We start from the raw sequence: 25,231 nt of genomic DNA, 5'->3' as shown, positions 1-25,231 counted from the left end.
GGCGCATTTGCGTACACGCTCGAAACGGGGCGGTGGAGGCCGCAGTTGGGACCGAGGTGGGTGCATTGCAAACTGCAGCGATGGGTGCTGCCAGCAACGGTTCCAGTACACTACACCCAACCGCATCGCCTCGAGAGAAGCCGCGTACGCAATTGCACAGTGCTTCATGTAGTTTTGACCCTACCATAAACAAGTGAATTAACAAATAAACAAAAGTAGTTCCCAGTGTTTCTATCTAATAATCACCAACAAAAACCACCATTCTCAGGTCCCATCAACCTAATATAATTTTAGTTAACTTCCAGGACATTCATGCAGTAATAGAAGACGTGATGGGCTCAACTGCGGTTGAGAAACACCGCCGGGGGGAAATGCTGTTGGGGAAGGGGGCATTCAGTGGTGCCCTCATTTCTCGACGCTCTAACTTACTTTTTTCTTCTACTAACTTTATATTACATCCTTATCATAGATAAAGTTAAGGATAACGTTTCTGGCGTTAATCAATCCGCTTGAGATGCGCCCCCACGTTCACTTCAATTCAGAATCGTTTGAGGTTTACGAGCGTGTAACTCGCCTATACAATGACTTGTGCTAGCCGATGTGTCAAGTCAGTGTTTTTATCCCCCAGAAAATTCTGGTATCAACTTATCGATCCCGGAGGCATAGAAGGCTTGGTGAGCACAAGGGCGGATTCGAACCTCCCATCGATCGTGCAGGAAACGGAACCTCTAGCCGCTACACCACAACCGCCCATCTCATAGATACTCGAAGTCTAATGCTTAGGTTTTAGGGCGCCGATTTATTAAGATATTCACTTCGAGAAATAAGGGTGCCACTGAGAGCTCCCCCGCTCCCAACTGGACTTTACCCCAGCCACTGCCCTGCTAGGTCATCGCGCATCGTGCGCTAGTCCATTTTTGTTGGCCTGATGACTAAGGGGCAGCGCGGGAATGAAAACAGTTCAAAGAAGCTATTTTCACGTTCGCATCCTTCATTTCTGAATATTCCTCCATTCCTTGTAGACTATGGTTTCAAGTCTATACAGTTGTCCTCTTCCCGTGAAATTCCTTGCTTGTTCTACTTTTTATGAATTGTTCGAAGTGTTTGAAGTTCTATCCTGAAAAGGTCGATATAATTGTTTAGATCGTTATGTTCTACACGGTCACGGAGAGCCGTTCCAGAACAGTTAAAATCTGCTAAGAGCTTGTGAGGATTTGTCTCCATTCCTTCAGATTTTAACTAATTTCCTTTCCTTGCTTCCATGCGCTCATGTAATTCCATTTATTTTAGGATAAGAAACAAAATATTCTGAAACATGAATACCTCTGCTTATGATGTATTAAATCACGCTGAAAGGAAAAGTATTCGACTTTGGGTTTTCAAGGTTCGTTCTTGTTCTCCTCTGTTCACAGACACGCTTCCTTTAATGGCTTATTATCTTTCTTTCCCTAGTATTTTTACATTTGCATTTATTTCTTACGTGTAGTGAGCTTTTTGGTGTCAATTATTTCTCTCGTTTGTTTCATTATAAAAGCAGATTAAAACGAATGATGATAAGCAAAGAAATGAGCAAATATCCTACTTTTTCTATGATGGCATGAAATGTCCTTGTTTGAGAAAATAAAGTAAACATAAAGTAAACAGTTTTAGCGAAACAGTAAATTTTGAAGACTTGGATGGATTTCTTTTTTGGTGGTTTAAAGTCCGTTTTTTTTAGTTGGTACACTTCTACATATTTTTCTATTTTCTTCCTGCGTGTGGAGTGAATAAGAAAAGTGCAGGTGATAACTAGCCAGCCTTTCTTCTCCCCAGATTATCTTGATGTCGCATGCAGATAAATAGATACTGTACACGATAGATACTGTACACAGATAAAATGGCGAGTTTCTCATTGATTTTACAACAGGACGAAGTGCTACGAGTTTGTCGTAAGTGTACTGAACGGGTTCCAGCTTTTTCTTTCTTTACCTTAAAAGTTCGTTCGGGTCTAGTATCGAGTAATGTTCTCTATTTCCACCAGATTTTTTTTCTTTCCAGGTTGTAGGGTTTTTGTTCCAAATCAATTTAGTGCCTCGTTAAAAATCTTTCTGCAAATTCTAAAACAATTCTCAAAGAGCGCATTTATAATAATACTTTTGTCGAAAATGATATAACAGTACTACAGTATTTTGTAGTTCATCAATGGGGAAGACGTTGATTCTTTCGGTGTATGTGTCGAAGGTTATCGACCCAGCGATGACACAGAGACTGTTCTGCGGAACTGGCACTCAACTGCCATTGAGGTGGTTTTGGATATTCTTCGGTGTTTTTAAAAATCTTTCGCTTTAGATTGCATTTTTCAGAGAAGGATAACGTCGTCCTTATTACAGACAAGTAGTGGGTCTGTCTACGAATTACGTGGAACAATAGATAAGGATCTTGCGCATCACTATGGTAATTTTTTTCAGCCATGGGTGGAGGTACAGGGTGGAGGCGGACTCTTCTCAATTGAAGGGGGTCTAGCTCATAGGGTGTAGCTCAAGTGATAAGGATTCCTTCCAAAAGTGAAGGGAGTCCTATTGCCAACCGTGCAAAAGTGAAGGGGATCGGAGCACACGCTCCAACTATCGCATCTATGTTTTCAGCACGAAAGGACACATTTTTGCCTATTACGTTTATTTCTCGTTTTATTTGCATTCATTTCCCATTTTAAGGATATCCTGCGGAGCTTGTTGAGTTATTTATGAATGGCTTCCCAGAAAATTGGAAGAGCATATTGAAGGAGTACTTTTATGTTGTGTAGGTTATTTTGTTAGCATTTTCTTCCACCACTTGCAGTTTCTTACAGAATTGTTAAAAATTGAGTTTTTGTAGCAAGACGACGAATCCGATGAATGCCTCATACTACTTCAGTGCTATGGCTCGCCGCAGATCCTCAAATTTTGTTCGTGGACAGAATGTATCTTCTATATGCGACTCAAATAAAGTGAGGTTTCCCTTCGAATTTCTATGGATTTTATCGCTCACCCTAGGATGATCGCCGGAGAGAACGCCTTTCAATTCTTCCTGCTTCTACGTCGTTACCAGTCCCAATTCCAGAAGAAGATGAACAGAAAGAAAACAGTGTGCTTAATTCGTCCTCTGCATCTTTAAAAAAGGTGGAGTCAATTTGTAATTTCTCTTGGCTATGAAAGAAGATGAATTATGAGGGCCGAAGTGATAATCGTAGCAGAAAACGCGTACATTGTTAATTCCGCCTTTTATGCAGTCATCTCTGTAGCAGTCCGTGTAATCTATCCAACTACGACGCCAAGACAATCCCGCATAAGGCCTCTCCAAAAATTATATTTTGAATGGGATTCAGTCACTTTGCAAATCCACCTAATCCACCTTTGCTTTTGTGTACCGCATGCAACAGTGTTGATTATTGCAGACGCCCACACACGTTGATGAAAGAAGTGAACGTCCATCAAATCGCCGAAGCTCTCGCTCAAGCCGAATTCTTCCATGTCCCTTTGCAGATGAAGTGAGGTTCAACCAATCATAACATCTCAGTGTAGCTTAATTCTCATGTATGCACAAGTGTATATACGTCGAACAGGTTCAGCATGTCGTTGGAACACGATCCTCTCAAAAATGACTCCTCTGTACTTTTCTCCTCTCATGCTCTCCAGTGTAGTAGCTAGCAATTGAAAATTAAATACAGCAAGTAAAATTTGAAGAAGATAATTTAAAAGGTTAGTAAATAAATGATATAATGTAATGAACAAGAGATCAAATAAATAAGGATGAGTAGAGATAAATGTGCAGCATTTGTGCGCGATTTGGCAGTGATTTTAGCGAAGATTTGATTTTGTAGTTGTAATAAACGTTGTAACCTGGTTCCAAAAAAAAAAAAAAATCTAGAAAGGCAAGCAAAAGTACAGTTTTGAAAGGAGGGTTTTTTCTTTCTAAAACGTTCAAATCGGCATTGTTAGATGCTCTCTGATTTTTTCGTGAAACTTGAGAAAAAATGGGGATTTTAACAAATTTTCGAGCTTCTTCACAACTAACGAATTTTTGCACCCCGTTGTGCGACTTACTTAATAGGAAATCACCTCTACTTCCATTTCTCTTTCATAAAATAGTTACACAGGAATCCCACTACACTCAAATCTAAGAATTGTCATTCTCAGATTTGAGTGTTGTGGTACTAATTCAATTTTTTTTGAAAGAATTAAAATTTTTGATAGTTACTAGCATTTTGACCGATTTATTTTATAATTCATTTTCTTCACTTTTACCACGTCTTTTACCATGTGTTGCATTTATTCAAGTTTTTAACGGCTTGTCCTGATATTTGCGGGTAAATACCGGATACGATTTTGCACAGCTTTGAACCTTGCGAAGCGGTCCGGACGTCGTGAAGCGTACATAGTTTGGAGCAGCAAGTAAATTCATACCATTATCCATTATCAGAAGTGAAGAATGGGATTTTTAAACCATTTTGTGGCCCATCCTAATCTTAGCTTAACTATTGCTGCTGTACAACAATCTTCCTCAATCATTGATTCAAATATTACACCATTTAATTTTAAAGAGAATTATAGAATATGACCCCTTTCGACCCCCTCTTGCTCCCAACCCCTTTTTACGATCCCCTATTGGGAAAACCCACCATAATCTATACCCCAACTTTGAGATTAGTTCAAAAACTTCATTCATGTTTATTCTTTGTCGTTCTTAGTTCTTCTGGTTTCTTTGTCAGTGATGGGTTTTGCAGACACCGAAGTCGGCACTTAAAAGTGACAATCGCTCATCAATCCGCCGTAGTTCTCGTTTAAACGGAGGTCTTCCTAATTCTCCTGTGGATGAGGTAAGGTTCAAGTGTCTCACTCTCAAATGATATTAACTTTCAGACCCAAATTATGAAATTACCCAACAGGTGTTACCGATTATTAGGCTTGACCTACTAGTTCATAGTTTTATTGTCGCAACCTTTTTCTCGTGTATAAAATTATTGCAGACCCCCAGGTTAGCAGATAAAACTAGCAGTCGCTCATCAGTTCGACGTAGTTCTCGTTTAAACGGAGCTGTTTCCCGTTCCGGTGCGGATGAAGTGGGTCCAACCTATCATCGCTCATTCTAACGACTTTAACGACTTTACCAGAGATATAGTTTGCGACTATTTAGGGATTTTCTTTCTTATCTATCCTTCTGTGGCCTTAATTTTTCGTCTACCGTCTTTTTTTTTCTCAATGACGACGATTTTTGCAGACTCCCAAGGCCGCAGATGAAAGCAACAATCAGTGTTCAATTCGACGTAGTTCTCGCTTGAACAGAACTCTTCCTGATTCTCCTACAGATGAAGTAAGATTCATCCCATCATCAAACATACAGCCACCGACTTTGACTACCACGCTAATGTTCTGAAATTACCTAACATGACTCAACTATTATTAACCTTCGCTGTTCGTGCCTTTCCTTCTGTTATGTCTTTTTTCATAGTGACGATTATTCCAGGTTCCCGAATCTGTACACAAATCCAGCAATCGCTCATCAATTAGACGTACTCGCTTAACTGAAATTCTTCCTCAACCTCGTGCAATTGAAGTAAGGTTCAACCTACAATTACAGATTCAAGTGTTTTTCCTTCCTTTTACTTTAGTAATTTTGCCATTGTAATACATTTCTGCTTGATGCGGATTTCGATGCCAACTTGCTTATCGTCATTGCTGATTATCTGCCAGACTGGTTTGAAGAAGTACTAACTTTTGACTTGTCATAAGGAAAATCTCTTACATCAAGTTACTCTTCTAGAATTCTTCAGAGCTTAACAACGATTTGAATTTATTTCAAAACTAGGTGACATTTGCAAATTTAGCCTGATGTTGGTGATGACTTCACTTATTGCAATTTTTTTCTTGAACACCTTCTATTATTTTCAAATAACAAAGGTTCCATTTTAAGGAACCCGATCTTGCAATCTGCGGTGTTAATGCCATCGTTTCCCGACTTTCTGCCCCAAAAGCTGAAACTGCAGCCGCTTTGAGGGTGAGGCTTAAAAGATACGTCACTGCCAGTATTTCCCACATGTTTTATTTGCCTTTCCTATTTGCTATACTCACTATTTGTCCGTGAGCTACGTCTGCTTAGAATTGTCTCTTCTTATTCGAACGTTTCAAGGAAATTACCGCTTCCTCGGAATCCTCGTATATTTTCGTTCCTCGTATGAACAGTGAAACGTCTGCACTTCCGGGATTTACTACCGAGGCATCTCAAGTTTGTACCTTTGTTTTGTTATTACTGGCACTTTCTTAATAATTTCCTCTAGAACTTAGACCAGTTTCCAACAGTGGAATCTCCTTTTTCGGTCAGTTCACCATCACTAGAGCAGGAGACTTCTGCGGGGGTAAGGATGCTGTTTTCTTGACGTAAAACACAAAAATTTTCCGTTCCATATTCAGCCTGCCTTCGAGACACCTGGATGTAACCGAGAATCTAACAGGGAAGACAACATCGAACGGTACGGAAGGATCCAATTTTATAGTTCAGGTTTTAGAATTCACTTTTTTCATTGGAACCAAGTTTTAGAAATGACTACAAAAATGCGAAGCATTCTGAGCTTGCTGTCGTACCAGTAAGTTCTGTCGTTTGCAAGGTTTCTATGGACGGGATCTCCAAGGATATAGGTTTTGTTCTGTTTTCCATAAAATCGTGTAAAGCAGTACTTCGTTAGATGACGATATCTCAGGGAAAGTTGATGATGCTGTTGAATTACGCCGGTGGTCTATTCGTTTTGCTCCTGTTGGATGCGGTGGTCCTGAACTCGGCTTTCCGAAATTTGTACTTCTTGGCGACAGGATGTAGGATTACTCTTTTTTCATTGAAGGAACTCACCTCTGATGTGAAAGTGGTAAAATTTCAGCATATTTTTTCATTTATTGTAGAGGTCATGACACTCAGTGGCGCACCTCAGTCATTGTACGCGTTGAAAGTGCTGAGATTCTTCATACTTCCTCTACAAAATATCGACTAGCAGGTGATATGAACGTGATGGACTCCGCTTCCGCAGGTGAGGTGATGGGATTATTCGAAAGGATATCTATTTCGTCGTCAGTCCTTATTCAGGGTTCCCAAAAATGTTTGTGGCGAAATTTCTTCGAGGATTCCCGCCGGATTGGAGAACACAGATAACAATCTTGTATAAGTAAGTTCATAACTTAGCCAAAGTTCTCTTACAAGATGTCTTAAATTGGGATTTCAAAATTCACATGTTCTATTCATCACGTTCTTTCAAAGTCTTAAATGGTTGGGGTTTGACCTACATCGTACCCTAATGGTGTTGTTATACTACTTCTCAGCTAATCGCACAGTGAAAAGTAGTGCATCGGCGATACGGTCTGGATCCAACTCAGCTATGCTTCGCTATGGATAACAATCAGTGTCAATTTTATTATGTTATGCGTGGAAGAACTTATCTGTCATTTTGGACGTTCAAACGAATTATTATAACGTCAATGACTGTTTTGAAACTTCAGGGCATTCTTAGTGATGTACTGCAATTTTAACATCTTCGTAACGCATGTTTGTTTCTACGCTCCTTTTTCATGTTTCTCTTGATTCCTGAGTTGTTGTCTTTCACAAATTTGGAGAGACTCTCTTCCTCTTCCTTCCTCTTTTCATTCTCGTGCTGTAGGTGAATCTTCGATTTCTTTTTTTGTTATATTATTTCAGGTATAATGTTTGAAGTATCCGCGACACTTCATTTCCAGAAGTAATTTACAAAAACCTCTCCGAACACTTCTTTCATTTTTTCAAAGCAACATTCTATCCCGTCCATCTAACATTAAATTCATGAACGATCCAAGATCGCTTCAGCACCTTCTTCGGCAGTTTGGGGGTGAACGACCATCTAAGAAAGAATTTCGATGAGAACAAGTCAACAGTTGTGTTCCCTCAGTCACCTACAAGAGAAGGTGCACATGATAAGGACCAATGTCATACTTCTCCTCATGTAAGTTATTTTCCAATTCCAAGTTCGGCAATAATTTTTTGCACTGTTGTTAGCATTGAACTCCACTCACTTCAGGATCAGAGTGCACATTCTTTAAGTGCCGGTTGTTCGCGGACGCAGAATTCGAAAAACAAAGGCTACGTTGCAGGACGTGGAGGAGAAAATCGAGCAGGTTTATATTCTGTGTAGTATATTTTTCATTATGTATCTACTACATTGTATTTGTCGTAACTGTCTATTCTGAACGCTTGTTCGTGTAGCCACGTTTGCCAAAGGACTTATCTGCTTGTGCACTGTGCATCGTCTGCTCCAGAAGACATAATGAAACAAATCTAACCTAGAATCTGTATGGCTGCCCGCACTGTTCCACCAAAAGACAATCAATTTTCAGTTCTACATAGATGTCATAACGGAGGACGATTAGAAGTTATAAATAGCCCTTCCTAAGTAGCGCGATGCAGCTGTCTATCCAATCAAATACCCTGCAAGGAGCAGATCCCAAGTGCATCAACATTAACATCAACATCAGTTACTTCAAAGCTGACACAGTGAACGGCACGAGTAGTATGTGGTCCGAGAGGCTTATCATAAGAAGAGTACAATGTTGGATTTGGAAGCTCTATAAAGTTTTAACAGATTTTTCTTTTTTTGCACAGACGAAGCTGGTATAACTTTCATAGATGATCCCTACATTTGGCAATAATTATGTGAAATTCAGACGTGCGTACATCCCGAAGCGGGCGATGTGTGCATCCACCTCTTGCTCAGTGGGCTGGCCAACGAGTTCGATATGACGGGTACGGTAACGTCATCGGTGTCCAAGATGTTACTACTGCCACGATACATTCTAAAGGAGCAGCAGAGACAGTACGTGTGGTCAGACAATGCTTAGGGCACTATTCATTTTATTAAGCTTTTGATTTGTGACTTCATTCTTCAGTTGGCTCTTTCCAACTATTATGGTGTATCGCCTGCTCGACGAGCGAGACAGTCAGAATCGTTTTTGGAGCCGCCTAGACTTGCAGTCGATAGTGGACCGAAAAAGATGCCAGCACAGAAAGCCCTGGTTTGGTGTTGTTCTTAGAAATTTGCAGCCACATCCAGCAGTAATATTCATATACCGTTCTGCGATTCATCGATAGACCCATAGAATTTGAACTAAGAATTTGTAGGGAAAATTTTGTCCTTTAACATAGCACTTTGACGGTGACAGATACGGACTTTTCATGTCTCACTGCACTTTCTCGATTGACCACATTCAGTCAATCATTCCTTGATGTAATCAACTCCTCAAGGAGACGCTTGACCGGCACTGGTTGTCAGCAGCGGTTTGTCAAACGGTGCCATTTTAATACATTTTCTCGAGCCCAAGAACAGTGGTACCTAACGAAATACAGCAGAACACCAATTTCAACCAGTGAAACAACTATTTTCTTTTTGCAAAGAGAGATGGGGTTAAGTTTCTCTCGAAATATCCATTAGTTTTATACAAAATCTATGTTACATCAAGCACTTGAAAGTATCCCTTCAAAAAACTTTAAAGTCGGTCAACCCTAATTTCAAGGGTTATTACTTATTCAAGAAGACTTTTTTGTTTTGTTTTTTGTTTCATTCCCATAGGTGTTTTATTTTAATAACATATGGAACAGTTGTTATTTCTACTTTTTGTCTTTCATCTAGTCAGCAACTTGATTTTCCATTCGAAAGGTCCTGTAGGTCAAGGCGTTTCAAGGATTATGTGTTTTCATGAGAAAACTGTTGTTATAATGCGATTTCAAGCAGCGGCTTTCAGACTCCTTTTTTTCTACAGCTATCTTCGTTTAGGAACCATAATTTTTCTTTTTTATTTCGAAAGATTTTATTTTTGATATCTAAGTAACCATGGATGAAGAAAATTCTGCCTACAAAATAGGCTGATCTAATAACTGCTGACGTATACGCTGAAATCTATGATGCAAATGAAGTCACCGAAATAGTTTTTTCAGAAGATAAATAGGGGCGTCTCCTTCTCCACGCAACAACAATTAAATCTTTGGAGTTCTTCATGTCATCATTGTTATTCTCCTTGTTGCTGTTCGAATAATTTTGCCTTTACTAAAATTACTGAAACATATATAGAAGGAAAGAGAAAGCTGTTATGGAATCTTTGGCAGTATTTGCAGGAGGGATAGGCCGTACGCGACCTATGCTTTAGGCAGCTCTTTCACTAAGGCAAACTGTAGACTCACAAGTGCCACCTGAAAGAAAATTCAATTGAAAAATGTTAAGGTGACGTATAGTGACAGTTCCAATGAGGAAAACGATAAACCCTATAACAGACGGTTCAGACGAATTTTGAATGACAAAGACTCTACTCTTCGGAATAGCCGCAGACGTCCCTACCAGGTACTATTCACATTCCGTTCCTTGTTTACTTACCACTGCAGTAGCAGTTATTTTTCAAGCCTTTAAAGACTTACTCGGACGAATCCGAGTTCGAAAGAGAGCTGAGAGCTGAACGTCGCTTAATTTTGAAACAAGCGAAGGAACTACGAAGACAACAAGCAAATTTACTTGAAATGGAAAGACGCATAGCATTCCATGAAGAGAAGTGGAGAAAGAAAAAGATGAGAGAGAGGCGCCTCGAGGGCAGTAATATTGGTGGTCATTATTCACCCACAAGATCAGAGGAGAGGCGACGTCAACACAGAAAACAAGTGAAAGGTAAGAATATTTGTGCAATATTTCCGTTCTTCGTGTTATAGTTCTCGATTTTCGAAGATGAAAAGCAACAAATGGTCAAGAGATATTCCAAATACGCAGATGAGGAGGATAGGTACTTGGAAGAGGAAATCTTAGAAAGGCAACGAAGAGAAGAAGAGTGGGCTGAGGAAGACGAGCACCTCTCAGACTGTGATTATTCTGACGGAGATGTTGACTGGCGTGAACCAGGTCCGTTCAGTCATTTACATTGTTCATTGTCCGCAGAACAAGAAGAGTATATATTTCTTGTTTTGTGGAGCACTAATACCTTTTAGTACGCAAAAGAAGGAGGAAGTTGCGGAGAATAAGGGAGCAGATTTCTTCGGACGACAATTCGCTTGATGTGAGTCATACAGTTTCTTCAATTAACCATTAAATATACAAAATAGTGGTAGTTAATAATAGTATTTGATTTAATACTTTAATAAAAAGTCTCCAGCCAGTTTTACTGCGATTCGAAATCTTTGAGACCTTATGAACACGTGATGCCGTATACAGTGGCTTGCGTAGGTCAGCTGATATATCAAGTGACGTTTTATAATCGCAGACAAGTCTAGTGGCGGAAGGAAGGGGGTCTAGTACCAATTGTTGACCTTGGAGGGATGGGGGCTTGGTTGGGACTAGGACGGTTTCGAACCCTCGACCGTGTGGCTACAACGAACCTCTAACCGGCTGCGCTACACCCACCCTCGGACAATACAGTTGATTTATCTGACCGCCTATGAAAAAATGAGACGTGGACGAGTGGAAAAACTGAAATGCAAACAGTCTACAGTAGCAAAATCGCGTCATAATGTAAAACGTATGTTATGTCCGTCTTCGATCCAAGTATTAACCCGATCTACTGTAGACTGTTTGCATTTCAGTTTTTCCACTCGTCCACGTCTTATCTTTTCATGAGCGCTCAGATAAATCAACTGTACTGACTCATAGCAGAAAGAACTCTTGGGGAAATCAGAATCATGTACTCGTTTCTCTTTTGAACCTTTCTATTGGTTATTAGTCTGGCGCATTGCCCGCTACTTGCCGCAGTCCTACACATGAATTGGTTATTTTATGTTTAAGAGCAAAGAAAGTGAGGAAGAAAGTGACGAACACAATCGAAACAAGCCCAGAACAGAGAAACCGGGTGCGAAAAGGGAAAAGGGCTGGAATAGAGCAGAATTGGACAGACTAAAGGTGAGTAGTTTTTACTGCAGTGCTTACTACTGAAATGTGCACTTTCCCTTTCTCGCCTTAATATCAAAATGGCATGTTGTTTGTGATTAAGTTGGCGCTTTCTGCTATACATGTTCGGACAGATGATGACTGGGAGAAAATAGCACGTTCACTAGGTAATGATAGGAATCCGGAGTCATGCAAACAGGTGTGTATCATCTCTTTCTTCAATATTCACTCTTCTCTCTACCATAGATGCGATAGTCGAAGCCGGTGCTCTGACCCCCTTCACCTTTGAACGGGCGGAGAAAAGACCTCCTTCAATTTTAAACTTTTGGTGAAATTACCCTCTTCATTTTTGAACGGTTGGCGAAAGGTCCCCCTTCACTTGAGCTGCACCCTAAGGGCTAAACCCCCTTCACCTGAGTAAGGCCCGGCTCTCTATATCGCACCTGTGCTCTCTACCTATTCCTGCACTGATATTCTCGTTACTATGGTGTGGTTAATTGGGTTAACAACAATTAAAGGCAGCGATAAAGCGTTTGAAATGGGAGCCTTCGGCAAACTCTTGTGGTCCAGTGGAAGCTTCGGAGCCCATAACGGCTCGAGCTGGGACTGTTGCTTTTCAGCATCAAACCAATGAATACACAAGGTGGTTTTTTTATGATACACTCATTTATCATAATTATTAAAATATTTTATGATGTTGAAAAAGGATCGATGGCGCCAAATCGTTTGTTAGCACTCTTTGTCTTCTTCTATTTTCTAAGTTTACATGGTTCATCATGACCCTTCTTGTCGTCTTTCACAAGATGTTTAAATTATTTTGGACTAAGACCAACTCCAAATTTTCTGTCAATACGAGGGGTATGGAAAAAGAACAGCTTCTAATTTTGTTCTGTCTTTTTAATTATTGGAATTTTTTAGGAAATACATGATGGGCGGAGGTGCTCAGGGAGAGGATTTCTTCAGGAACAATGAGACCACAATGAATGATGTAGGTTTTGGAGAACTCCGTCCTCCTTTTCTGCCCTCAATCATGATTGTTTTCAGAGTATGGTCAGACCTGATGTAACCGAGTTCGGTGCAGACGATTCGCTTCTGGAAGCTATGCGCACTCCTGCTGGAGCAATGGCTGAAAGAAAGGTTACATCTTAACTGATCCATATTCAATTTCCAAGAAGTCAAACATCTTCCGTTGTGATACAGCATCCTGACATTTTAACACTGTAGTGGTTCGATCACCGTGTATCGAGAATGCTTTAAGTAGCTAGTCAGCTTTCCTCAGTTCGATTACTACTAACACTTGATTGAAATTCCAAAAGTGTGTTAACTGAACCTAATCCGCGCTGGACGCAGAAACTAACCAGTTAATGAAGCTTTTTCTGTCATTCATAGATTAGAACTTCTTAAAACACAATTGGTAAAAAAAAAATGACGAAGATAATGCGACATGGTATCTTTCCTAAACTGGTTGTTTGGTCAATAATAGTAATAGGTATCCTATCGACGGCAAATGAACTTCAAACAAGTGCATCAGTTTGATGAGAAAGGAGTTCCTACAGAACAAGTTTTCAAGATATTTTTTGTTTTAAAGGAGTGTGGTGGTTTTCAGAAACTTCTAGACAGCACTGAATAACATCAACAATGCATAATCCCGAAAATTTGTTTCCTATTGCGAGTTCATAAGTAAACCGCTCTGCATCTACAGCATGTATCCATATCACTGGATTTACAGAGATAGCATTTGTTGATTATAAATGTGAAGCGAGAACAAAGATTGTTTTTTTTTAACGTTTTGGCTTTTTCGCCTTCGTCAGAGCTTGGAAAGTCACAACGTTTGAAACATATCCTCTCAAAAGTCTCATCCAGAACAGATTACCGTTTCATGAGAGTTCCCATCTAAAACCATGGAGCAAAAGAGCCCAAATCGTTTGGTTTGGCTAAGTAGATCTCGCCGTGACATTCAGCGGATTGACACAGAGCTGGTAGCTGTGTGTGGAGAACTTTCGGACTTTGATCCACATTCCAGGGTATACGGGTAGCTTCCTAATAAGCATTGGCCGAGGGATTCTATCGCACGGTGTTCGGATATCCTTTTTTGGGACCAGAACATTACTAATCTGGCCACTCGATTAGTTGTTGCTGTAGATGGGGAATATGCATAGAAGGTGCGCATTATGAGAAATTCATGAGGATCGACGTTTGCACTACAAACACCAAGTATTTGTAGCTTTACAGAGTTTAACGCAGCTAATTTCAGGTGCCAAATCGTCGACAGTTTCTAGCGGAAGCAATAGATGATGATACGCCCATCAGCAGAAGAAGCAGTGGAATTGCGATGATAACTCCGAGGGATTCTGCGCAAAGGTAGAAGTATAGGTTCTCGAAATATATCGTTCAATAATTCATTAATTAATTTCCAGGGAGCGACAAAATCGTTATTTTCACCATCTCATTAATAAAGGAGCTCGCGGCGATATTTCCCGGATGAACTTCTCACGAGCCGGTTGCTCTCGTTTTGAAAGAACTCGAACAGGATTGGATGAGATTAAGGTGACCATTGCTCAAATTTACCTTCGTTCTTGTAATGTTTTTGGGAATGACAATGAATTTACTGTATAGGTGCAAAAATTTGGAAGTCTCCAAGAGGACCTCGACTACGTGGCGAAAATGACAAAGAAAGCAAGGAGGAACGCAGTTTTGGAGGAGGACTCAGACAAAGATTTGGAATTAGAGGATGAAGATGTGGAAGAACTTGAGAACAACGTATTTTGATATTAATAAGCGCTTGATTAGTACACTAACATCTTAGTTATATTTTGCTCAGATCGATCATTTTCCGAAAGGTTCTAAACTTTTCCATTTGTTCATTATAATTTAGTTGAGTGATTGAACACTTTTAAGCGTTGGAACTATTTTGTACGTGTAAATGAGCGCATTTTGGAGGCAGAGAGCTCGCGCTGTTCTGATATTTTCATTTAGTGGTGATGAGTTTATGGAGTTGCAGCGTGACCAAAACAAAAGCATTGCACTATTTTCGCGCTCAGAATAGTTGCTTCGCTGACATCTTTAGCATTGTATCAATTGTGCACGTAAATACTTTTCGCACGTCCCGTAACTAAACCAAACCCGGAGATACATCAACATACTTGCGTTGCAGACGCTACCTCGTCGCTGCATTGGAGGTACAGTCAGGCGACACGGTACTAAATAGATGTACTGAAGCAATTGTTGACGTTGTGCGTTGCTGTTCGCGTCCGGGTTTAGATTAGTTCTGGATTGTATTAAATCGATCCCTATTCTGTAGAATGTTATTTCTTTAGTGATTCTTGAATACACTACTACGAAAGTACTCCTCATACTACTTTCACCAGAAAAATAGCGCCAGTTGGCAAGAAAACGTATGCACAACGTACTGGAAAAGCCTACCTACCGTAATTTATATCGAGTAATGCGTACAGATGCACCAAGTGCGCCTGTCTTTAATTATGTATTGTTTGAAAAATAAATGACATTCACAAATGCATAGATTGTTAAATTATATCTAAAAGCTATTCAAATTTGCTGAAAAGATTTGTTATGATATAGCAAACAAATTATTACAATGGAAGCTGGTAAAGCAATAACGTTTGTTCTCTAAGTTCTATCGGTCGAGTAAAGGAAATCAATTGTGCTACCCTAGTCCGTATTTCACTTTCCTGCAATGGTGAAAGAAAAGATTTTTGATTTTGAGATCCCTCCACAAACAGATACGGGACCGAACGTATTTCACAGGTCTCACGATGAAGTCTCAACTATTAACAATGTCAGGAATTTGAGACATGAGGAGCATCCAGACCGATGATTTTATGTTACCCACAGACATGCGGTAAGATCTCTGAAACCGTTTTCGTTGTTTTGCAATGTCATGCCGTATGTTGAAAGAAATTATAATGGCAGCGAGAAGTAGCAAGAAAGTAAAATCGAATATATATATATATATATATATATCGACAAAACGGGTGCAAAACGACATGAAGTATGGTGTATTTGCGCATTGCTCGAAACGGCGTGGTGGAGGCAGCAGCTGGAACCGAGTTGGCACCATCGCAAACTGCAGCGATGGGTGGTGCCATCAAGTGTTCCAGTACGCTCATAAACGCCTCGAGCAGGCTGCGTACGCAATTGCACCGTCATTTTGACCCTACTATAGTAAAGTCAGAAGGACACGAATAACGGTGCAGTTTTGTAAACGGCTGCGCTCGAGACGGTGCGGTGGAGCGTAGTAGTTAGGATAGAGGGAGGACTCCTGCTAACATTATTTTCCGCTGCACTTCGTGATGGAATTCCTGCGCAAATTCCTACCGCTATCTCCGCCACGTCGCTTCGAGCGTCGCCGCTTAAAAAACGGCACAACGCTTCTCGTCGTTTTGACTCGACTATACATGCACATGTAGTTGGGTCAAAACACGAAGCACGAACAACTGCGCAAGCGGCTGCACTCGAAGCGGGGCGGTGGAGCGTAGCGGTTGGGATCGTCCATGGATCCTCGCTACCACCATCCATCTCTACAGTTCGGCCCGGTCCCACCTCGATTGCAACCGCTGTCTCCACCGCACCGCTTCGAGCACAGCCGCTTACGCAACTGTCCTCCGTGCTTCATGTCGTTTTGAATCGACTATATATATATATATATATATATATATATATTTGACTTGAAATTGAGCAGTAACTGCTACTATAGAGAGGAGACTAAGACTTAGAGGGGAGACTGAAAATAGCATAGATTCGTACAGATAAATTCACTGACATGCTGAGGCTGCGTAACACGAAATTGACGACGTTGGGGTCTCTTCGCGTGTACGTTGGAGTAAATATGTATGTAATTCACAAGTATGACCGTCCCCTCTATATTTTTATCCAGAGAAAGTCTATGATAGCTCCGTGGACTTCCGTCTGCACAACAATTCAACTTATTACGCTGTAGTACAGTGTCCACGATCCAACTTGTATAGCTCAAATATGCAGCAGAAGATGATTTCATCTGCACAATTGTAGGCGTGTTGCAAATCGCACTTGTCGTATTGCCCCTAATAAGTTGCAACATTGGGTAGGTGGGATCATCCAAAGCCTTTCCATGCCTATTTCTGGATTACTAAAGCGAATTGGTCGTGCTTATATTCGCGAAGTACACCTCTATAGGTATTCGTAGAGAGATCGCAACATCAATTTCATGGTGCGCCATCGTTAGTTTTATTTACGTTTACGTGTACAGAATCAACGGATTCAAAGGAATTGTTCAGCTCTCAAAAAAGATAAGAGTTTAAGAGATTTTGTTGCTGGATCATTCAATCTATCAGTCATCAGTCGTCATAATTCTACACGTACTAACAAATCTAAGTTGCATTTTTCTGTTTAGTTTGGTATGTGATTAAAATTTTGCTACACGTATGGTTCCGAAGGATGGTAATCTTACACAACCAACAGAAAAATAGGGAAGAAATCTACTTCTCACGGAACAAAATCTTTGGAGAGCAGCGCATCAAGGGACTTATTGAACTAAGAAGATAGAGCCTCTAGAAATAAGAGTGGAGTTGAGTGACCCTCAACCCTTCCCCCAACTACATTTTACCCCTAACAAGACTGTGAGCTGAACGATTTTTTTTCTCTTGCTGTGAATTCCTGAGAAACAAGTGCTAAAGTGTTATCTCTGTAGAATGGATTTCCAAAAGAATGTCACTGCAATAAGTTCCACCAACTTTCACTCACATTTCACTCACGGTGCGATCGTAAATGAGGACATAAGTACCCTGTGAAACCCATGAACTGCTAGGCGCCAGATTCGACGACGGATGCGGCGTAGGCTAAAGGGTCGGCGTCTGCACGAGCGATACAACACTCACGTACTCAGATGGATCCTGCTAACCTGAACATCGTCTATAACAAGCAGTATGCATGTTGAAGGATACAGTAATTGCCATCAACATAATTCTAAACACGAAAAGCTAGAAAGGAGGTCCTGCGACGATATCTGCCAAAGTTCGGCGACTTGCAGAGGGTTTGAGTGTGAAGGGGTGGGTGTTTTGTACATCTCATTTCGGTGCGTGACATGCATTCAAATTATTGTGGCAAAGAGAGTTTGCTTATAGTTTGTTGTTATTTCCGTCGTTTTGTTTGTCTTCTTTGTAGTAAATGAGTACAGGTTTAAATAGTTACAGGGAATTTGAGCAAATGTTCATTTACACTTCTGCATGATACAACAAATATGCATCGTTCATATCTCTGTCAGGAAGAGGCGGTAAGACTTTTTCTACATAAACCCATTTGTCCCTTGTGTGGCCTTGTTGTTCCTCCTCAGAGCAATTTTTCTGAGCCTAGCAGCTGGAGTGTCTTGGATGAGCAAGTGAAAAATAACTGTCTAGACCTTAGTGAGCTTGGTCGGAGAAATGTGGTTTTAAATGGTAAGTACCGACTATTGCTCATGAAGGAGTGGCCTGTACACGGTCTCCAATTCATGTGTGATCTCACTTAAGTGGGTTCTCGCATCGCTGAACTTGATTCCGTCGCTGGATCAGTTCACAAACTCTAGAGCAAGATCTGCTCAAGACAGAACATTTTAAGAAATCTTTGATTAGTGTTATTGTTCAGTAGTTACGTGAAGTCGCAAATGAAAGCAAGTTGTCAGCGACCTTTTCTCCAGCGGCTATTCTGTCAAAATTAAGAAGGAACTTTCCAACTTTTCCCATTCAGCAGATCCAATCTACCTTTTCTTTTCAGTGAACTATCAGATTTCGTGTTTGTTTATTTTAAATGCGGCTGCTATCCATTCTTATTGTTTTATCCACTACAAAGAGTTTTACTTGTATCTATAGTCAGCTCAAAGAACAACTGATCTCCTGGTTCTGAACGGTTGACGAACCTTTGCGGCGTCTCCGTTGTGGGACGTGACAGTTGCAATGTTGAACACCACTATGTGATGTTTTAGACTCGACTGTAAAGTTACAAGCAGCTGCGAGAGGTCCACTCACTAGTGCTAATGCCCCTTGAAGTCCAAACACACGCAGAGGATTGGAATCCCTTCGGTTGTTATGGAGAGATGTGCATAAAGAACGCTTTGAGAACAGTATTCCACATGATTGTGGAGCTTCTCCTTTGTGACCAAGGAAAAGAAGCAAGTAGTAGGGGGAGGAATAGGAGATGGTACGTTTCATTCCCACAGAGGCATCGTGCTAACCGTACTCTTTTATTTTATTCTAGCGCCTCTCTTTAATGGAAGGCTCTCCGCAAAGCTCACAGACGCGTTAACGCAGCCTGTGCGCTTCTCTGAACTTTTTTTGGGAACTTACACACAAAATAGTAATATGTGGGACTGAGACTGAGATTAACGTGAATTTTGATGTTGACATCAGAGTTTCTGTAGAAACCTTTTCAAATGCTAATTAGTAACAAAAATGGTTGAGGCACCTTTTCTGGGCTAGTGTCTGCTGGGAGAATTGACATTGAACAGTGAAAGAACATGCGCATATGGTCTATTCTGTAGTGCAATGCTGCTGCTGCGTGCTTCTAGTCACAGCGAAGCGACTGAGTTCTGAAGCTTATATTTCACTTTGTAGTTAGTGTTTCGAACTCCTTGTATATGCTTACCATACATTCTTGGGGCACTCAGTTGCGCCCTTATTTCTGGAAGTAACTAACTAAAGGGCCCTGATACCTAAGCATTAGTAGTTCGAATGGTCTCCTGTCTTGAAACCTCGGCATATTCTGTCTATGTTTTGTGATAGTGTGCTTGCGAGGTTTTTAGATGGAACCTTTTATTTGCCTGACGTTTCGGCTTTTTCGCCGTCAGTGACCCAGGGTAGTGTGTCACTTGACGGGATAAACGTGGCATTGCTCCAGTCATCCTCTCTTCAGGCCTCTGAAGACGGCGAAAAAGCCGAAACGTCATTCAAATAAAAGGTTCCATCCAAAAACGTCGCAGGCGCACTATCACAAAACTAAGCACTAGCCTTAGGAGATCTCTGATATGTCACTAAAGTTACTAAAAGAAGGAAGAAAGATAGGGTGTTCCGAAGTAATGGCGCCGCTTAGTCGCTACGACTGATTCGTTGACTACAGTCACGCAAAGAGGGGCGCAGTTGTGACCGCAAGACACACGAGGCATGTGGTTTGAAAAAGGAAACTTTGCAGCGCTGTTGAGTTCGTGGACGAGTCCGTCAGCAAATATTTTTTTAAAGTTGACCGTCCTGATATTTGTTATCAACTCTGTCTTCTATTGTAAATATAATCTACTTGAATACTCGTCATGCAGTTGCCGGCGAATGCACTGCGTGGTCCTGATGCTTTGTATCTACGACGGAGATGAACACCGGTACCATACATGGACACCCATCGATCTATAGAAAGATAATCGATAGTGCTTAGATTAATTCGTTCAACATTGTAACATTGATCAACAGATGCAGAGACAGCATCAGTCAGTTCTGAGAACTTGACGCATCAACCCGACACAATATGTTTGATTGTTTCGACGCTGTCTATTTGTGGAAATAGTGTGCTTTGTGCAATTTTATTGATTCCTTCATTTGGGAGCCTGAACTGCTCAGAAGAGTGGAACCACTGGGATGTGAGGAAAGTTGCCTAGTTAGGTCTAAGAAATCTGAGCTATTCCTACGAAGCAAGCACCAAGTTACCAGATTCAGTTTCAGAAGTCTTGCGCTCTATTCATAGGCTCATTTCGTCTTCGCAATGTGAGCGTGCGGTTCATGGATAGCTACGAGGTGAGTAGAACCCGCCTTCCACATGACTTTGTGCTTTTACAGATTCATCCGACCTCGCTTGAATTCTATAGCGCATCGCATCAGTTCTTTCTAACGATTAGATAACGTACATTTGAATACTTGATTTCTTGATATTACTTGTTTTGGGAAGTTCGCATACCTTTTTCTATAACTGCGCTTTTTAATTTCTTGAGATTTTTCGAACATTAGTTGTAGTTGATAAAATTCTACTATTGGACAAGTTTTTTCCGTTGGAGGAACAAGTGGGAAATAGTTGTGGTATTATACTGAACACTGGTAAGGCACTAGAAAGGACTCTGTGTAGAAAGAATCCTTTGAAATATGATAAAAATTAGTCGATTAAAACAACATTTTAAAATAGTTATCAGTAAAATGGTATGGAGGATACATCGGGAAGTTTGTTCTCAAGCGTTAAGTAGTTCCTGCCAAAGAGTGCAAACTAAAGAGCGATTATCACTATCAATTTAGAGTTGCCTGGATGAGTAATCGGGATTCGCACTCAAAATTTCCATACTTTGGTAACTTTTTATAATCTGCAGAAGCTTGACACTGATGCAGATCGAGTTCTTTGCTGTACTAATTCATAAGCGCGACAACAGAATCAAAAAGCTGTGTTCTTTACTCTATGAGGGTCGCGATAACCATTCAGAATAGTTGGACGAGATATCACAGGTTTCTCAAATATCTGGAGAAGTTAGGCGGTCAGTGAAGTACTATCTACACATTTTTTGAAATAGATGGATCGCTTTGTTCAATGAGAAGAACGCGAGGGAAAAAATGGGCTTCGCCCTCAACGGCAGCGCTTTGTATATCAATTTTGGCAAGTTACTAGTTGATTTCTGGTAATTTACGCAGGATGGCTCCGGTCGACCGGGCAGCCTGTGAAGGGCCTCGGGAGGAGCGGCAACGTCTAAAGTTCGGCGAGAAATGAACGCGATCAATCTAGACTCGAAATCAAGCGCCGCCGAGCGTCCTCTCGCTAACCTCCCTTTTGTAGGCGCGCATGGCTGAACGTCGTATCTCTCGCGAGTGCACTGGGCTCGTATAACACTAAAAAATAGGTCATTTTCGACTTGAAATCTGTCTGTGGTTATAGGTTCTGAGTGCGTGGGAATGTGTTATTTTTTGTGGAACTTTGGTTCTTATAAGCCCCAGTGGCCGAAAGTAATCTTCCGATTTCGCAAAGTTTTCCGGTTATCAGTAGTCACTAGGGCTACACTTGGCCCAAAGAAAAAACTAAAATGGCTACTGTTTTCTACTTCTTTCCTCAATAAAATAAGAAGAGTTGATAGCTTTGAATTGAAAACTTGCAGCCCTTTTGTATATAGTACAGAGCAGAAGAGAAAAACCGAGTTGAAAACGAATATTTCTTTGACGTCTACGTGAGTTATCATGATGAAAAAGTGTTATTTGATATCGTAGTTCTAAGGTATTTCCGCAACCTCTATTTTCTTCTTGTTTGAAAAATGTGTAGCTGGTATCTGAATCTCATCAACATACGTCAGTAAATATGTGTATAAAGTTCTAAAGTGTTTCTCGAATTTGTCGATTGGCATACATACGCTTGTAGCATTACGTTTATCTACTTAACTGTTAGAAGAAGGCAGCCGTTAGACTCCCTCTTATAATTTGGTAAAGAATAGTGAAGAATTGGGAGTTGTTTCCTGTCTTGTAGCAAAATGGCAATAATATATAGCTAATTATGAGAATTTTTACATAGTTGTTTCTTTTTTTTTGTAATAAAGAGGTAAGAAAGATCACAACATGATTATGTTTTTTTTTTTCAAAGCGAAGGCACGTTTTGGTACTCTAGTTTGTTTTATCGTTCAACATGGAATCTGCAACATTTTATTTTAATAGGGTCGTCGTTGTGTGCTTTTCTTCAGCGAAGACGATGGAGTTGTGGAGTCTCTGGTGATCCCGTTCTCGCATATCCTCAAAATTGTGTGCTTCTGTTCGTCAATTTGTATGATTCATTATCATTTTTCTCCTTTTACAGATATATTCTCACCACGTTAAAGACTATGAGACTCACTCACATGGTATAAGCATAGATCTGGATCCAACTGCTTCCATGAAGCTAGCTCTTGTTTATGCTGAGGCGGTTAGAAGTTGAATTTTCTGCACGCTGAGAATGTGGTTTTATTTTGCTCATTTAAGCTCAACGATGAACAAAGGAAAATTATTTTCTACGATCTAACACGGTTCGATGAACCAAAAATGTAAGATCACCCCAAACCTTGATCGAAGAGTCCAAGGAACCCATTGTCGCTTTTTTTAAGGACAGTAACAATGCTTTTCGCCATTGATTATATGGAGTGCTCATGCTACAAAATACTTCAAAAATGGGTTCGTCGAGGTAATGAAGAATGCGTGACGCGAGACTCACGAAACGGGCTAGTGACTCTGGGTGAGATTTATTCTTGGTGGAGGTTTCGACGGTTTTCGCAATTACACTGCTTCCCAGAGGAGTTTCCTCATGTAATGTGGTGCTCGTATCTGGTTGGAATCGGTGTCATAACATCAAAAGCATATTCAAGGAAACTTTCTGCTGTTTACGATAGCTTACTTGGTAATTTGTACTTCATCCCATTTTTTAGAATTCATTCTAGGATTTAGTTTTGTCTTTCAGAGACTCGTCGTAAAAAGTCCGACAGTTATGTTGCGCCTATGGGTTACGTAATCGCTAAGGAAGTTCCGTGCTACAGGTGTCATTGTTACATTAGAATTATTTCACAGAAATGAAATTTTAATTGTTTCCTGCTTAACATTTGTACGAGAATTTGAATGTATTATATATTGCGTAGACACGGCAATATGTCGTTCATTTCCTTTTTCTTTAGATTCTCCCGCTCTAAACATCTCTATCAGGTAAGTTATCTGCTAGCAGGCTCTCATAAAATAGTTTTGATAGCTCAAAGTAACCTGTGTACTTGGCATTTAGGACGTCTTCGGCGTTCATTACATTCTAAAAAATGATCTCGATACGGACGAGAAAATCATCATAGACGATGGTGACATGAGATACGTGAAAGAAGAAGCGCTCAATGATTCTGGCACAGGCGAAGTAGCTTCAAGAGAAGTTGGTGTGAACCGCATAAGAGAAGAGGCGGCCGATTATATAGAGAACATTATCAAAATCGAACCGATTGAATAAAAACAAAGTAACGTTTCAAGCAACGTTTAAACTCAAAAGTCTACTTGTAAATTCCTCGATTAGGCGTATTCATTTCTCTATTTCTCTTATCAGTTACTCCTAAAATCACTTAATCATAATTTTCTTTTTCGCATGTATTCATTTCTATATCATTTCTATACTTGGAGATAGTAAATAATCTGTAGAATCCAATTACCTTCTAGTACTTATAGATTTGCTTTTTACTCGTTTCTGTAGCATGGTGCCATAAAGCTTTTGAAGTCATTCATTTTGCAGAGGTTACAGAACTATTGAGGATGGGGAAACAGAATATATATATATATATATATATATATATATATATATAATTAGTGCAGTTAATTAAAGGTACATGGTAGCGAGAAACGAGCTCGATAACAACATTAGGTGAATAGATTGACTCGATCGATTGCGAACTATTGTGTTTCTAATCCCTTGTTTGAAGCTTCAACGTCCTGACAGATTTGGAATGATTCTTCGTATTTCAAGAACAAAAGCCAAGATGTGCTTGGCGTGGAATAATCCATTTGAGATGAGGTAAAGTGTTCGAACTTCACTTTACCACTTTAGAATCGTAGAGGTTTCCGAATGTGTATGCTACCATCACAATGTAATAAGTCAGTGTATATGTCTTTGTGGAACCAGTTCATAGATCTTAAGGGAGTGAAAAGCTTTGACTTCTTACGTTTTCAATGCATCCCTTATATTTCGTCTTTCGTCTAGATTTACGAAAATGTCTACGGTTATGGAGTTTATTTATATATACACACTATCGGGTGTATTCCGTAGGTCCCATAAGGAACCTTTTTTTGCTACTGCCGGCTTCATATTAGTCTATCACGACCCATTGCAAATGTTCTTAGTGTTCCTACAACTTTTGTGGACTTATCTGTCCAGACCATAAAAAGCGCTGCTCTCAGAGAAAATTCATTAAGTGTCCCGAATTCTTGAACTGGGCTTGCCTGTGCTAGACGCGCTGCGTTGTGTATGGTCATGAGTTGCTACGTGTTTACTGCCGCTTCTTTTTCACAAACATCACATCTCATGCATAGTGTTTCGAATTCCAACTCTATGTTAGGATGGTTATGGGTGTGCCTTGTTTTGCGTTGCGTTTGTACATATATTATTAGACGTAAGATGATGGCGGTACAAAGCTGTTTTTTGGTTAGATTTAGCACAGAGCGAGTGCGGTGTTACGTTGCGCAGGCTGCTGTTGCAAGACATCTGCATACAGTGAGAAATGCATTCTAAGAATACGAAAGGTCACGACAAAGGTTCGCTGCATCTTGTTTGGCTGAACGACTAGTTTGTGTTGAAACAAGAGAACGAAACCATCGCTCGGGGAAGGCGTGGGATCGACGACCCGGTAAAGTAAAGAGAGCTTACATTGCATCAAAGATA

The 25,231-nt window shown here is 40.4% G+C and overlaps 2 protein-coding genes across 4 annotated transcripts; both read left to right on the top strand.

The window, feature by feature from the left end:
- Window positions 1–1,315: 1,315 nt before the first annotated feature.
- Window positions 1,316–18,112, top strand: RB195_017728 (uncharacterized protein; the record flags this gene model as incomplete). 3 transcript variants are annotated; one of them, XM_064184847.1, is made up of 37 exons in its annotated part: window positions 1,316–1,384; window positions 2,175–2,282; window positions 2,343–2,433; window positions 2,694–2,778; window positions 2,854–2,965; window positions 3,012–3,137; window positions 3,413–3,505; window positions 4,742–4,834; window positions 4,985–5,077; window positions 5,236–5,328; window positions 5,482–5,571; window positions 5,929–6,012; window positions 6,145–6,240; window positions 6,293–6,370; window positions 6,426–6,484; window positions 6,553–6,650; window positions 6,713–6,824; window positions 6,909–7,033; window positions 7,090–7,168; window positions 7,840–7,975; window positions 8,051–8,147; window positions 8,694–8,842; window positions 8,916–9,041; window positions 10,244–10,360; window positions 10,429–10,678; window positions 10,736–10,906; window positions 10,993–11,060; window positions 11,783–11,896; window positions 11,988–12,083; window positions 12,403–12,527; window positions 12,803–12,872; window positions 12,929–13,021; window positions 14,139–14,245; window positions 14,302–14,431; window positions 14,501–14,644; window positions 17,867–17,931; window positions 18,076–18,112. In XM_064184847.1, 37 exons carry the CDS (start codon window positions 1,316–1,318, stop codon window positions 18,110–18,112), a joined length of 3,879 nt encoding a protein of 1,292 aa, XP_064040726.1. The 3 variants fall into 3 exon arrangements, with proteins under 3 accessions (XP_064040726.1, XP_064040727.1, XP_064040728.1); XM_064184846.1 differs by having other exon boundaries at window positions 10,420–10,678; XM_064184845.1 differs by lacking the exons at window positions 17,867–17,931; window positions 18,076–18,112 and having other exon boundaries at window positions 10,420–10,678; window positions 14,501–14,653.
- A 10-nt stretch (window positions 18,113–18,122) lies between these two features.
- On the top strand, window positions 18,123–23,812 carry RB195_017727 (uncharacterized protein; the record flags this gene model as incomplete). The annotated part of the gene is made up of 10 exons (XM_064184844.1): window positions 18,123–18,155; window positions 20,563–20,634; window positions 22,516–22,599; window positions 22,655–22,759; window positions 22,816–22,877; window positions 22,938–23,065; window positions 23,123–23,227; window positions 23,288–23,363; window positions 23,499–23,526; window positions 23,600–23,812. The coding sequence occupies 10 exons, from the start codon at window positions 18,123–18,125 to the stop codon at window positions 23,810–23,812; spliced, it is 906 nt and encodes a 301-aa protein (XP_064040725.1).
- Window positions 23,813–25,231: the final 1,419 nt, after the last annotated feature.

This window comes from Necator americanus, chromosome II (assembly GCF_031761385.1).
Source record: "Necator americanus strain Aroian chromosome II, whole genome shotgun sequence".
Taxonomy (NCBI): domain Eukaryota; kingdom Metazoa; phylum Nematoda; class Chromadorea; order Rhabditida; family Ancylostomatidae; genus Necator; species Necator americanus.
The sequence above is the reverse complement of the archived record's forward strand: the minus strand, read 5'-3'. Positions and strand labels throughout refer to the sequence as shown.